This window comes from Coregonus lavaretus (genome assembly GCF_964263955.1).
Source record: "Coregonus lavaretus genome assembly, chromosome: 21".
NCBI classification, from domain to species: Eukaryota; Metazoa; Chordata; class Actinopteri; order Salmoniformes; family Salmonidae; genus Coregonus; species Coregonus lavaretus.
The window spans coordinates 38,471,812-38,485,810 of record NC_140008.1 but is presented as its reverse complement, the minus strand read 5'-3'; the positions used below and the strand labels follow the sequence as shown (position 1 = coordinate 38,485,810).

General features: G+C 44.3%; 1 protein-coding gene across 9 annotated transcripts; it reads right to left on the bottom strand.

Annotated features, from left to right (window-relative positions):
- Positions 1–2,694: 2,694 nt before the first annotated feature.
- Positions 2,695–12,215, bottom strand: LOC311149266 (histone-binding protein N1/N2-like). 9 transcript variants are annotated; one of them, XM_084186383.1, is made up of 15 exons: positions 12,038–12,215; positions 9,971–10,015; positions 9,694–9,807; positions 7,322–7,402; positions 6,938–7,056; positions 6,226–6,573; positions 5,833–5,879; positions 5,653–5,729; positions 5,464–5,537; positions 5,076–5,264; positions 4,440–4,609; positions 3,988–4,107; positions 3,777–3,854; positions 3,192–3,317; positions 2,695–2,887 (listed from the first exon to the last, which is right to left on the bottom strand). In XM_084186383.1, exons 1-15 carry the CDS (start codon positions 12,073–12,075, stop codon positions 2,849–2,851), a joined length of 1,665 nt encoding a protein of 554 aa, XP_084042509.1. In that variant the 5' UTR covers positions 12,076–12,215; the 3' UTR covers positions 2,695–2,848. The 9 variants fall into 9 exon arrangements, with proteins under 9 accessions (XP_084042509.1, XP_084042505.1, XP_084042506.1 ...); XM_084186379.1 differs by having other exon boundaries at positions 6,133–6,573; positions 9,971–10,030; positions 12,038–12,212; XM_084186380.1 differs by having other exon boundaries at positions 6,133–6,573; positions 12,038–12,206.
- Positions 12,216–13,999: the final 1,784 nt, after the last annotated feature.

Here is a 13,999-nt window from a genome sequence, read left to right as displayed (position 1 = left end):
ACTTTCCAACAAGTCAGTTCGTCAAATTTCTGCCCTGCTAGAGCTGCCCCGGTCAACTGTAAGTGCTGTTATTGTGAAGTGGACATGTCTAGGCGCAACAACGGCTCAGCCGCAAAGTGGTAGATCACACAAGCTCACAGAACGGGGCCGCGGAGTGCTGAAGCACGTAAGAATCGTCTGTCCTCGGTTGCAACACTCACTACAGAGTTCCAAACTGCCTCTGGAAGCAACGTCAGCACAAGAACTGTTCGTCAGGAGCTTCATGAAATGGGTTTCCATGGCCGAGCAGCCGCACACAAGCATAAGATCAACATTCACAAAGCCAAGCGTCGGCTGGAGTAGTGTAAAGCTCGCCGCCATTGGACTCTGGAGTGGTGAAAATGCGTTCTCTGGAGTGATGAATCACGCTTCACCATCTGGCAGTCTGACAGACGAATATTTTGGTGGAGGAGGAATAATGGTCTGGGGATGTTTTTCATGGTTCGGGCAAGGCCCCTTAGTTCCAGTGAAGGGAAATCTTAATGCTACAGCATACAATGACATTCTAGACGATGCTGTGCTTCCAACTTTGTGGTAACAGTTTGGGGAAGGCCCTTTCCTGTTTCAGCATGACAATGCCCCCGTGCACAAAGCAAGGTCCATACCGAAATTGTTCATCAAGATCGGTGTGGAAGAACTTGACTGGCCTGCACAGAGCCCTGACCTCAACTCCATCGAACACCTTTGGGATGAATTGGAACGCCGACTGCGAGCCAGGCCTAATCGCCCAACATCAGTGCCTGACCTCACTAATGCTCTTGTGGCTGAATGGAAGCAAGTCCCCGCAGCAATGTTCCAACATTTAGTGGAAAGCCTTCCAAGAGGAGTGGAGGCTGTTATTGCAGCAAAAGATGGGTTGGGTGTCCCCTCAGGGAGCAGGAAGCCTTTGACTGATGGGATACAGCCAAAAGACTGGAAAGATGAGCTAAGGTGTTAATCTTTCTCTCTTCAGTCTACTGGTCAGACAGTGGACTTTCTCTTCCCTCCTTGTTGCCTCTCACAGATACTAATGTGTGGGGACTCAGGATTCCACTGCTGCACTTCCACAGCATGCTCCTCCATAACTCGATGTTAAAACCTTTGCTCATCTCTCCATCATGCTCCAGTGTCCCCTGCCATGGCTCTCACTACTCCGGTAAACCTCTCTCACACATTTCCCCAGTTAAATATTGTCTGTAAGGTAGCCAACCATTCCATGTATAATATTATCATATTTGGGTGTCTGCATCTGCTTGCTAGCCTGAGGAATCCCTTTGAGCCCTACAGTGATGTTGTGGCCAAACAGCACAGCGGAGATGAGGCACCACCGCTCTTCCCCCTCCCACCGAGTCACCCATACCCCGCCCCTAAGTGCGGCTTCCAGGTCAGCCTTCTCCACCTGTGGTTCCTTCTTTATTTCCATGGTTAAATCTCACACAATGAGAATCGATCAATCAATAAATCATTACACTGAGTCTGGTAGAACATCTTTGGGGCCTCTGTATAAGTTCTGTTATGGTTTTGTGACAGGTGTCTGTGAATGGAGCCTTGAACCTACCGTGGTCAGGCTTCACCCTGGGTCTCTGCTCCCTCAGCACCCTGGTGCCTACTACCACCGGTCCCACTGGGTGGCCTAGACGACCCCCCCCTACATTGCACATATGAGCATTTAAAGTTGTGTACTTTGAATGCAGTTCTTATTGCATTGGAGCCTACAACAAAAATCTGGTATGTTTGTCCGAGTGGATCAACTGTGGCAGTGTAGTAACGGCAACAGTAAGTTGCAGAGCCACAACATTGTTTATTTACTTTAGCCACATGATAGCAACCATATGCTTAATGTTATTCCTGTTCCCATGACACATTTTTATGGTAGGTGCAGCTCCTGACCAGGGAATCTGCATTTGTGTGGGTGGCAGACCGGCACAAGGACCAGGAGACAGCACCATGTGAGGTGAAGATGCCATGTCCATACCCTGGTCCCAAATCTCTTCAAAAGCGATATGGTTAACTCCATATGAATATTTAATATATACCGTCAATGACAGGTTAATATGAATCATTGGTTAACCTTGATAATGACAAAAAAAAAAATCTCATCTACCTTACTAGAACACAGACCGATTCCAGTTGCCCATGGACCATCTGGACTGCTACAGCCCCAAACTAGCTCGTGACAGCCCAGCTATCGGCTCAGCTCACACACACCACCACCACCTCACTGCAGAGTCTTTTAACCGGTCTCCTCACAGTACATACAGGAGAGTTTCATTTACAGCAAGTTCTGAATAAAAACTAAACGGATGTGGGTGGAGCTAAAGGGTGATTATTATTTTTTTTTATTCACAGAAGCTCTGACAAAGGCCAATACGTAAGCTAAAGTGATACTGGCAAGAGCAGTGCACAAGTTTTTCTTTTATGGTTTTTAAATTAAGATCAGCGAAAGCATGACTTTTCAATCTTGTACTTGACATGCAACATCCCCCCCCGCAGATAGTGAATCAGACCTTGGGAGAAACATCACACTTCAGGGCAAGACTTCAAGTCAGTAGGCAATGGCACCTGTGTCACTTTAAAACTACCCAGACAAATTAGTAACCACTTTGTACCTAAACAGGTTCAAATGATACTGTAACCAAAATAAAAAAGGTGGTATTAATTCCAAAGACAAGTGACTCACATTTGCAAATACTCTAATGAACTTTTATTACTATAAGTATACAAAAACATGTGAAAAATTGTCATATTTACAGAAACAAAAGTGTAAGTGGGCGAAAGGGGCAGGCATGCTCTGCTGGCTGGAAGATCAGGAAGTCAAGAGGAAGTGACATCACACCGAGGATTCCACAGAGGCGGACAGCTTGCCGGGCTATACAAATAAATAAAATGAAAAAATGTCATCCAATCTGACAGCAGAAGTAGATCAGAATGTTAAATGCCTGGACTCTGCTTTAATCCACAGAGACAAACCTGCCATCCCTGTCAGGGGTCCATTACCACTGTAGAGATTAATCCGTTTGAGGATTTATGCCCCCTGTATGAGTCTTGGTCAAATATGTCATAGCACTCCAGTCTATTCAAATAAAAAAACGACACTGTCCAATGTGCCACCAATACCAACTTCCTCTGCTGCACCTAACCCTACTGAGAATGAGTTAAGCCTATCAACTCGCCTCCTGTGACCCTTTCTCCTGGACGCCATTGCCGGCAGAGCCGGAGTCGCCGCTGCCATTAACTGTAGTTTCCTGCTTGGTCTTTTTAGCGTCAGTGTCCTTTACGGGGCTCTCCTCCGTTTTCCTCTGTTCAGGAATACAAACCAAAGTCACTTCTCAACATTACCTCCCTCACCTCTACTGCAATCTACTCTAACATTACCACACAATCACAAAAGCCACAAGTCACCGCTACACAATCACGACTACACACACACAAACAACCATCAGAATTCAAGCCCGATCAAAACACCTCCTAGACATGCATAACGCTCAACCACAAAAGGGGAGATTGGAATGGAAAGCAAAGTAATCAAACACCATTAAAAGAGGAGTCACCCTCGCAACTAAGAGCAAGCAAGCAAGTCATGCAACCTGAGCATACTAGGAAAGGGGGCATGGACTGATTTGACAAAGGAGGGGTCTACTACAAGCAGAGCACAGTAATGTACAGCATGGTGTATAGACCAGGGTATGATCAGCCTGATCTGCACATTGGCAGCCCTGCCACCTGTTGCCCCAGACTGGGACTGGTAGGGATCTCACCTTTTTCCTGACCAGGTGGGAAATGTCAGATGCAGATTTGGAGGAGGACGCACCATCGGCTGCAGATCTGACAGGGATCTGAAACACAGGACAAGGGAATTGGTCATGAGATCAAGCCTGCTTACTGAAGTGAATGACATCCGAGTCATTTGTTTGAATTAGCACAAGGTTTCCTTCCAAGTGCAAGAAAAATGTAGAAGATTGTAGTTACCCGACTGGTTCCGAATGCTGATGAACAGGAAGATGAAGGTCCACCGTTTTCTGCAGATGCTGATGAGGAAGAGGAGAATCCTGACGACGATGGGAATGTTGATGCAGTAGAAGCTCCAGCCTGGAAGAGATCAGACATGCTCAGTCGAAGGAAGAGAATACATCTACAGATCAATGGCATAAACAAGCTGGCTGAATCCTCATGTCAACTTTTCTTCTCATTAGCAATTGAGAAGTGGACTGAATTTGTTCCTTGCAGTGTTCAGTGCTTGGTGATAAACATTTAGTAGACCTGCTATACTAAGTCATTAATTAGAACACATTGTATCAAAACATTTTACAACAGTAAATTAAAAGGAGAATTTCTTATTGGACATGTTCCTCCCAGTTTCAGTCCGTTTGGTGACTAATGAACATAACCCTGATCCTAGCCAGTATCTCACAGGGACTCACCAGGGTCTGCTGTATGGCCACAGAGGCTGATCCTGCCATACTCTGGCTCTCCTTGGCGTCCTCCACCTTCTCAGCGACGTCAGGCAGCAGCAGCTTCAGCTCTTCCAGCTCAATCTTCTCTTTGGCTCCGTCTTCCCCTTCCGCCTTGTCCATCACCTCCTGGAGCATGGCTAGACACAGAAACAAGGTCAGAGGTCGACAGGTCAGAGGTCGACAGGTCATTCCTAGTGCCGTAGTGACTGCGCAGGTAGCTTTGAATCAAGTGCAAAAAGTTGATGTTCTTTCCCAAATTGTTGCTGGTAAGCTACAAGAGATCTGAACAGCGGCCGTCTGTAAAATAGATTATTTTGGCTCCTTTGTTGACCGACTCAGCTGGGAGAGTATGCCGAATCTGCTTCGATAAGGGCTGGTCAGTTCCTTAGAACTTAGGGAGAATCTCAATTGCATACTCGTCACGTCCTCTCTCCTTCTTAAAACCCATTGGAGAAGGTCAGAGGGGAGTCCCCTAGACCCCACTCCCTCCATCCATCCTGTATGGCCAAATTGGTAACATGGCGCTAGCAACGGCTAGGTTGGGGGTTCAAATACTAAAATGCATAGATATGTGGCACATATCATTATATTTATCCACCTTACCCAGGCGGCTCTCGATGACTTTGACAGAGCTGCTGTAGTGCTGGATGGCCTGGCTGTACTGGCCTGTGTAGCAGTAGGTCATGCCCAGCTGGTAGTGGGTCTCGGCCAGCAGGCGGCTGTGGGGGGGCAAGTGCTTCAGCTGCAGGGACAGGCAGTCCTGGAAGTCCTCCACAGCTGCAGGGTAGTTACCTAGAAGAGGGAAGGCCACATGAATATCAAGTGAACACAACTACAAACATCTGTAGTGTGTGGTGCTAGGGTCTAACACCTGAGGGAGGGGGAAGGTGATCAGAAATGGGATGGAGTATAAAGTCAACATAACTATGTGTGTTCAGTAGGGCAAGCCGTAGCAAAACATTTAGCAAGAAACAGTACATGGAGATCATACCAGATTCTGCTCCAACTTCTCCCAACTTCAGATAGGCCTGAGCAGCCATCAACTGGTCCTCCTGGTTCTCCTTTCTGTTTGGATAAGGAGAGGGAAACAGGTGAAAGGTAGTCCATTGGAATCATGTATACCCAAAACAAAGTTTGTGATGGTAGCGTTCTACAGGGAGCACTAAGAGCCAGTGTTTACCTTTTGTAGATGACCTTGGCAACCTCCAGCATCTCCCAAGCCAGTTGCAGGTTCCCCACTTCCTCGTCTTCACTCTCCTACAAGAGATGGGAAGATGCAAACAAGGTTAGAAGTTCAAGTAATATTTTCATACGAAATAAGTTCAATGTGACATAAAAAAAAAAAAAAAGGATAACTTACTTTGTCTTCAGCAGTGCCTTCCCCTTCATCGTCATCATCATCATCATCTAAGAGTGGAGGCCAAGAGAATTCAGTAAGCCTAAGCTGCAGCAGTCCTACACATCAGGATAACCAAAGACTAACTGTATATAACCCGAGAGTGATAGTTCACTAGGAAAGACAAGTGGGAGAGGAAAAGCTTGTGCCTTTAGTAATAATGTGACAGTGGCCGTTCCCAACAGTGCAGCTTAAACTTCCATTAGCAAGAGAAATGAGACTTCAGTTGCAATCCCTTTACAGCCCTACTGCAGGTTCAACCACCATTTGTGTGACGTCCATTCTTATGGTCCTTCAGTCCCAATCCACGTGGTGCACCCAAACAGATTCCTACACAGGACATAAGTTGACCTTCACCCTCTTCCTCCATCTTCTCCTCCGCAGCCTCCTCTCCATTCTGCTCTTCAGAAGTCTTCACGCCAATCTCCTTTACAGCTTCCTCTTTCCCAGCTTCCTTATCTTTTCTAGCTTCATCTTCAGGAGCAAAAGGGGTCTCCTCCACCCCATTCACAGGAGGCCCATTCTTGGCAGGAGATTTGGCAGCACCCTCTTCCTTTGCCATGGTTTCCTTCTTCCCCTCTGCCACTGCCTCAGATTCACTCTTCCCTTTCTCATTTGGCTCAGCTTTGCCGTCCTCTCCATTAGTCGTTTTTTTCTCTGCCATCGCATCATAAACCTGCATTCGAAGCTCGTCCCTTGTTTTGTCTACACCAGAGATACATGGGGCATGAAAACTTGAGTTATATTGTTCTCCACAATATGCTATAAAAAGAGTATGTCAAAATAAATTCTCAATCTGTGACCATAGCATGAACCAGCCTTTATCCTCACTGAACAGAGCTGACTGGGATGAACGTGTCATTCCCGCTTCCCCTGTCAGATAAGCCCATTGACAGGGGGCTTGTCATTTCTTGATATCATATTGAATACACCTACTACTAACGCCAATGAAAAAATAAACAATTGTTCGTTTTTGCTCCAGCACAAGTCAATTGTACTAGCTAGCTAGGAGTTAAGTGACAAACAGCCATAAACAGTGGTGGTCAGGTTAAGATGGGCTACTACTCACCGTCCAAGTTGTCGGCACTCTCAAACTTTGAGCTGTCCGGCTTCTCTCCCTCTCCTCCCTCCTCAGAGGACTCCTCAGGGACTCCCTCAAGAGCATTACCAAGGACAGTGTTCTCCACCCTGAAACACCACTCAAATATTCATAACTCAGAGCTTGGTGCTGGCAGCAGCAGGGTTGTGGGTTTGATTCCCACATACATACCCCATGTATACTGAATACACAAGTCACTCATTCTCAACAGTTCTTCCAGTCACTTTGGATAAAGGTCTGCTAAATGACCATACAATTATAAAAGCAATTATTCTAAAGTTTAACTGCAAACTGAACACAGGTACAGAATGTGTCAAAAGACGCAAACAGTAACAGTATCACACTTCTACTTACCTGGCAAGCTCCAGTAGAGACTTCCCACACAGGAAGAAGGCCTCTCCACACTCATCTGCAGTGTCCCCATACCGCTCAGCCCTGAAGGACAAGGGATGTCAGATTAGCAGTACTGGTTGAGGTCAGGTAAAGAACAAAATAATTACATTCATTAAAATGATCCTTGTAACATCAGAAATCCACAATCAATACAATACATGACCCTCATAACATTACAAATCCACAGTCAATCCAAGCATGGACATCACCAGGATCTGGTTGTCGAGGGCTTTAGCCCCGAATGATTTTGGGTCAGCCCCAAATCTTTTGTGCTGCTGCAATGGTGTAAAAATTTTTTGTAGTCAACTGAATGCCCCACTTAGTTCATAGAGCTGTGGTTACGCGAAACTCCCGAAGTCATCCAACCATTATAGACAGGGTTGTAGTGCTGCCGGTGCAGAGCGGAGCGATGCTCTGCCACGTCTCAGAATGGAGCTGAATTAGCATTCTACACAACAACCCGAATATAATAGCATGATCATGTCAGGCTACAGTTATACCAAAAACACCATGTAATTTCTTATTCTTATTTAGGATGATTGTGCTGAAATGTTGCATTTTCTTTCTCATGCGGTGGCTGTGTTTAACTCCATCTGCTCTAAAAGTGGATTAGTTTGGCTGGTTAGCTACCCTTACTTACATCATCCAAGAAGATCGAAATGCATATTCCCATGAAACTGATTGGGATCAAATGATTGGCATGCATGCAGCATGGACGTTTCACCTGTACAACATGAAGAATTATCATTCACGACTGACAGTGATGGCCTCATTTATAATAATGTAGGTCTAATTTGGTGTTTTAGGATTTAAATATAACATTTCCATTAGCCACTTACAGTATGTGTAGGCATAAGCAATCATGCAACTTGGATGATGTAGCCTATATTCTAAAATGATTTTATAGAAGTTGGTACCAACTTTCATTCAGAATGATGGCTTAATAATAATAGTGCTCTGGTAGGCAAACAAAAAAATAATAATACCACTACACCACTGGTTATAATAAACGTAAAGCAATTGCCATGTGTGGTCAACTGATAATTCCAGCACCGTTTTCATTGGGACAGCGTCATTGCGCTGCTTTGAGACAAGCATGGGAACTCCATCTTGATAAATCAATGTCAAATTTTGGATTTCACGGAATCTCCGTTTCGATATTTGGTTAGAATTAGGCTGGGAAATATTAGATAAGTTGAGGTGAGTGCTCATGATCATTCTAGCAATTGAAAGCAATGCATACATTCTCCACACACACACACACAAGGCCTATAGCCTACCTGATGAGCTTCCCTGATCTTTTCCTGAACTTTGATACTTTTCTGATGCATTTCAGTCAGTCAGCCTACTGATGCAAATACACATTTGTACACTTTTCCCATAGCCCTCAAGTCATTTGACATTTTTGCATTGTTCAAAAAGGCCTACATCGTTTCAATAACAATATAGCTGGAACCATTATTGGCTTCATTAACTTATTGAATTTATTTTCGTAATTGTAGGTTAGGCTACTTGCTGATAGATTATTTTATTTAAAAAATTATATAATTTAGGCTACTCCTGTCTCTATAAAGAAATGAAATCATTGAAAATACTACACCAGCATAAGAGCCACAGAGAATCAATAGCTTATTTTTGTATTTAAATGCTGTAGATTGTGTTTTGTCACATTATGAGCACATAGGCCTAGTCTACAGTCAAGAATCACAAATGGGCCGCCTGGCCTGCGTGGCAAATATAAAACAGCTGATTGTTGAGTTGTGGCTGTCAACGAACAGCAGGCAGCGGCTAGAAACTATTTGGCAATATTTCAAAATACAATTGCGGGAAGAATCTGTTTGAATAGGCCTAAGATCTGTGTATCCACTCTTCTCATTGGCCTATGCTATTGGCTGCATTTAAGACATGGGTCATTTGTTTTATTGATCTCAGTATGTAAATGTCAGAGTAAAAATGAAGTAGCCGGCCGCGACCGGGAGACTCATGGGCGGCGCACAATTGGCCCAGTTTCGTCCAGGGTAGGGGAGGGAATGGCCGGCAGGGATGTAGCTCAGTTGATAGAGCATGGCGTTTGCAACGCCAGGGTTGTGGGTTCGATTCCCACGGGGGGCCAGTATAAAAATATATGCATTCACTAACTGTAAGTCGCTCTGGATAAGAGCGTCTGCTAAATGACTAAAATGTAAATGTAAAATGAAATTATTTTTTTTGAAAATGCCCTTTTTTCCTCAGACCCACAAACCCCTCAGCCCCTTGTCTTCAGGACTGAGCCCTGAATGTTATGAAACTTTGGTGACTGCCCTGGATCCAAGCCATTTGTTCTCAGTACTCACAGTATGCCACAAGCCTCCTGGAACACGTGGACTGCAGAAACGACATCCCCCATCACCAGGTGCCTGTTCCCAGCACCGATCAGCTTCTTTGCCTCCGCCATCACATCGACAGAGCTGTGGTACAGACAGGACAGCTACAATAAAAATGTTGTACTAGACTCAAACAAACCTATTGCATGAATTATCAGTGGAGTTAAGACTAAAAGGTACAAGACGAACCCAGTCATAAAATCTGTATAAATTCAAACCAACTAAATCAAAAAGTGCAGTTCCTCACCTGTCTGCTACCACAGCACTTGATGACCCAGGCTTTTCATCCATGCTGAAACAGTGACACCTGCAGTCAATTATAGACAAGACTACAAAATATTGTCTAGTCAAAGTAACTTCTAGGTAAACTCAGTGTGAACGCTAAATAGTTTAGCAGAGGTCATGCAGCTAGGGTTAAACCTTTTCCGGTGCAGGAGGGGTGAAAGTGTCCTTCGAACAACATAACCTTATTATTTTAATGTCAATAGACCCAACGCACCCCCCAAGTAATCTCAGCATGGGAGTGACCATTCTTCTACCCTGCTTCGAACGGAAGTGTTGCTTTTCGGAGATAGGAGCCATCCAGGTAACGTTAAAGTGTTCGACGTGTCTTGACTTGAGACAATGATCAGACATGTCCAGTGCGAGAGAAGCAGGTTGAGGTTTCCAGGGTAAGAGTAGAGAAGAAGTTGTCATATGCGGAGGCAGTGAAGAAAGTTGAGGAAGAGGGGTCAAGGGGGGAGAGTGGTGAGAGTAGGAGATATACCAGTACAGTGGGATAGGCAAGCAAGTGATATATGTTTCAGTAAGATTGGGTTTTTAGCATTTATAGCAATGGTTATTAATTGTACTGCAGGGATGGAATGCAAATCGAAGAAAATTGAGGTTGTGGTGGCAGCTGCAGAGATATTTGGTTGTGCGAGACTTGGTCTAAGGCACTGCATCGCAGTGCTAGCTGTGCCACTAGAGATCCTGGTTCGAGTCCAGACTCTGTCGCAGCCAGCCGCGACCGGGAGACCCATGGGCGGCGCACAATTGGTCCAGCGTAGTCCAAGGTAGGGGAGGGTTTGGCCGGCAGGGATGTGGGTTTGTTTCCCACGGGGGGCCAGTATGAAAAAAATAAAAAAAATGAAACACATGTATGCATTCACTAACTGTAAATCGCTCTGGATAAGAGCGTCTGCTAAATGACTAAAATGTCAATGTAAGAGTTACCGGGAGTGTTTAGTGGTGGTGTCCCATCCTTTCAGGTTGAGGGCATGAGGTAGGAGTGAGTATATTTAAATAGTGGAGAAGGGTGGGGTTAATTATTAGTAGTAGTTTTGAAGTTGTGAGTGTAGTGTTAGACGGTAGGATATTTCTTTGTTTTATTTTTCAAGGAAAGATAAGGGAGTTGTACTCCAGTCTAGTAGGTGGCGGTAATGCAACAAATTGGATGCCAACCGCCGTTAAATCTAATTGAAGAAGAAGACTTGAGACAATTAACAAAGTTGAGTTGAACATCTGGTGAGCTGGATAGCTAAAAGTGGCGTTCGTTGTTTAGCTAAAGAAAGCTTTGGAAAATGTTCCTAGTTAGCATCATTGCTATGTCACTCCAGCGAGCACGTGCATTTCTTGAGTACCAGGCAGTAGACGAATTGCTTCATGCTTTGCTAGCTAGTTCACTAGCCAATTAGCAACGCAGCCAATTAGGTAACCAGTTCGGGTTAACTAGCCAAGTTAGCTAATTAGAGAACGTTGGCAACGAAAATTAACATTACCTAGCATGTGTAACAGATCGTCACGTCCAATTTGAGGTAGCTGATAATTAACGTTAGCTAAAACAAGGATAGTGTAACGCAGTTAACGACAATTAGCTAGCTAGCTAAGGTTAACCATCCACGAATCACATCAATTGGGCTAATTTAGTGTGTTCGTAAATTCAATCTGGAGTGCCAGAGTGCGCTCTGGTCGAGGAGTAGGGTTGATCTGAGCGTACTGACTTCACAACGCAGTCAAACATCCAAGCTAACGTTGTCTAACTTACTAGGTACGAACGCACCCTAAGTAGTTAGTTGGGTGGCCTTAGTTGGAGCGGAACGTCTTGTAGTTAGTTGCATTGTTTTTGAATGGGAACATTAGCTACAAGTTTCGGCTAACTATATCGGCAGCTAGTTAGTACACAACGGCTTAAAGACACTGGTGATTAGCTAGATACTGTAACTAATTAGTTATAAATTAAAACAAGTTAACTAGCTTCTAGCTAACACAGCAGAGAGGGATAGGCGAGACCTAGGCGAAGGCACACAAACAAATATCATACAAAATGTCTCACCTTCCTGAGCTTGAAGCAGCTGCTGTTTCCTCTGTCATGTTAGTTACGTGACTGACTGAGCATACAGCGTAGTGTAGCTAACTAAATGAACACAGATTTTCCAGGAAAATGTCAGGGTAAGTGCCTGTTCTTTCTTTCACTATTCTTTGTTGGCGCGTTTGCTGACACCGTGTACACTTCCGTTGAACTTTCAACTTGATTAAACGCGGGAGAAAATATTAAAGGGAAAGTAACATGATACAATGTAACGTTCTTAAATCATCTGAAAGAATGCCATTCAACTGCTAAATCAATCCATTGCATGTAGCCGACTGTTTAAAACGTGTGAATTTCCCCCCTCCCCATGGGACTTTTACAGGGCTAGTCCTTGGCGCCCCCTGACAACGTAATTCTACGCGGCTGACTACAGATCAGAACATTCTAGGTTCGACTCCTGGCTAGCTCATACATTTCACTTCCGAACTGGTCTTTAGGTAGACAGCAATACTCAACATGTACCTTTGAAAGTGCAACATTTATTTAAAAAGCTTCCCACCTAGCACAATAATTAATAAAATCAACCAAAACAACTCATAATCAGAATCCTTCTTTCCATCCAGGTGGTCCGGGTTTGTGGTGTGCAACAGGATATCCCCAACAGGATATTTCTTTGTCTAGCTGGGATATAGTCTTGTCTGGGACAAGAGCATAAAACTGCTGCAGCTGTATACTAGTCTCTAAATAGTGTTCTGTACTATGTTGAGCTGGTGGGATGTACAGTTGAAGTCGTACGTTTACATACACTCGTTTTTCAACCACTCCACAAATGTCTTGTTAACAAACTATAGTTTTGGCAAGTCAGTTAGGACATCTATTTTGTGCATGACACAAGTAATTTTTCCAACAATTGTTTACAGACAGATTATTTCACTGTATCACAATTCCAGTGGGTCAGAAGTTTATATACACTAAGTTGACTGTGCCTTTAAACAGCTTGGAAAATTCCAGAAAATTATGTAATGTCTTTAGAAGCTTCTGATAGGCTAATTGACATAATTTGAGTCAATTGGAGGTGTACCTGTGGATGTATTTCAAGGCCTACCTACCTCTTTGCGTGACATCATGGGAAAATCAAAATAAATCAGCCAAGACCTCCACAAGTCTGGTTCATCCTTGGGAGCAATTTCCAAACGCTTGAAGGTACCACGTTCATCTGTACAAACAATAGTATGCAAGTATAAACACCATGGGACCACACAGCCGTCATACTGCTCAGGAAGGAGATGCGTTCTGTCTCCTAGAGATGAACGTACTTTGGTGCGAAAAGTGCAAATCAATCCCAGAACAACAGCAAAGGACCTTGTGAAGATGCTGGAGGAAACAGGTCCAAAGGTATCTATATCCACAGTAAAACAAGTCCTATATCGACATAACCTGAAAGGCCGCTCAGCAAGGAAGAAGCCACTGCTCCAAAACCGCCATAAAAAAGCCAGACTACGGTTTGCAACTGCACATGGGGACAAAGATCGTACTTTTTGGAGAAATGTCCTCTGGTCTGATGAAACAAAAATAGAACTGTTTGGCCATAATGACCATCTTTATGTTTGGAGGAAAAAGGGGGGCTTGCAAGCCGAAGAACACCATCCCAACCATGAAGCACGGAGGTGGCAGCATCATGTTGTGGGGGTGCTTTGCTGCAGGAGGGACTGGTGCACTAAACAAAATAGATGTCATCATGAGGAATGGAAAACTATGTGGATATATTGAAGCAACATTAAGACATCAGTCAGGAAGTTAAAGCTTGGTCGCAAATGGGTCTTCCAAATGGACAATGACCCCAAGCATACTTCCAAAGTTGTAGCAAAATGGCTTAAGGACAACAAAGTCAAGGTATTGGAGTGGCCATCACAAAGCACTGACCTCAATCCTATAGAACATTTGTGTTTGAGCAAGGAGGCCTACAAACCTGACTCAGTTACACCA

What these genes read in the sequence shown, in the direction of transcription:
- LOC311149266 (XM_084186379.1), bottom strand. Translation starts at nt 12,075, where the DNA reads ATGACAGAGGAAACAGCAGCTGCTTCAAGCTCAGGAAG. An exon ending in AAGGCACTGCTGAAGACAAA is followed by an intron (nt 5,730 to 5,832) that starts GTAAGTTATCCT and finishes CATCTCTTGTAG; the next exon opens with GAGAGTGAAGACGAGGAAGT. An exon ending in CAGCATTCGGAACCAGTCGG is followed by an intron (nt 3,855 to 3,987) that starts GTAACTACAATC and finishes CCTGTGTTTCAG; the next exon opens with ATCCCTGTCAGATCTGCAGC.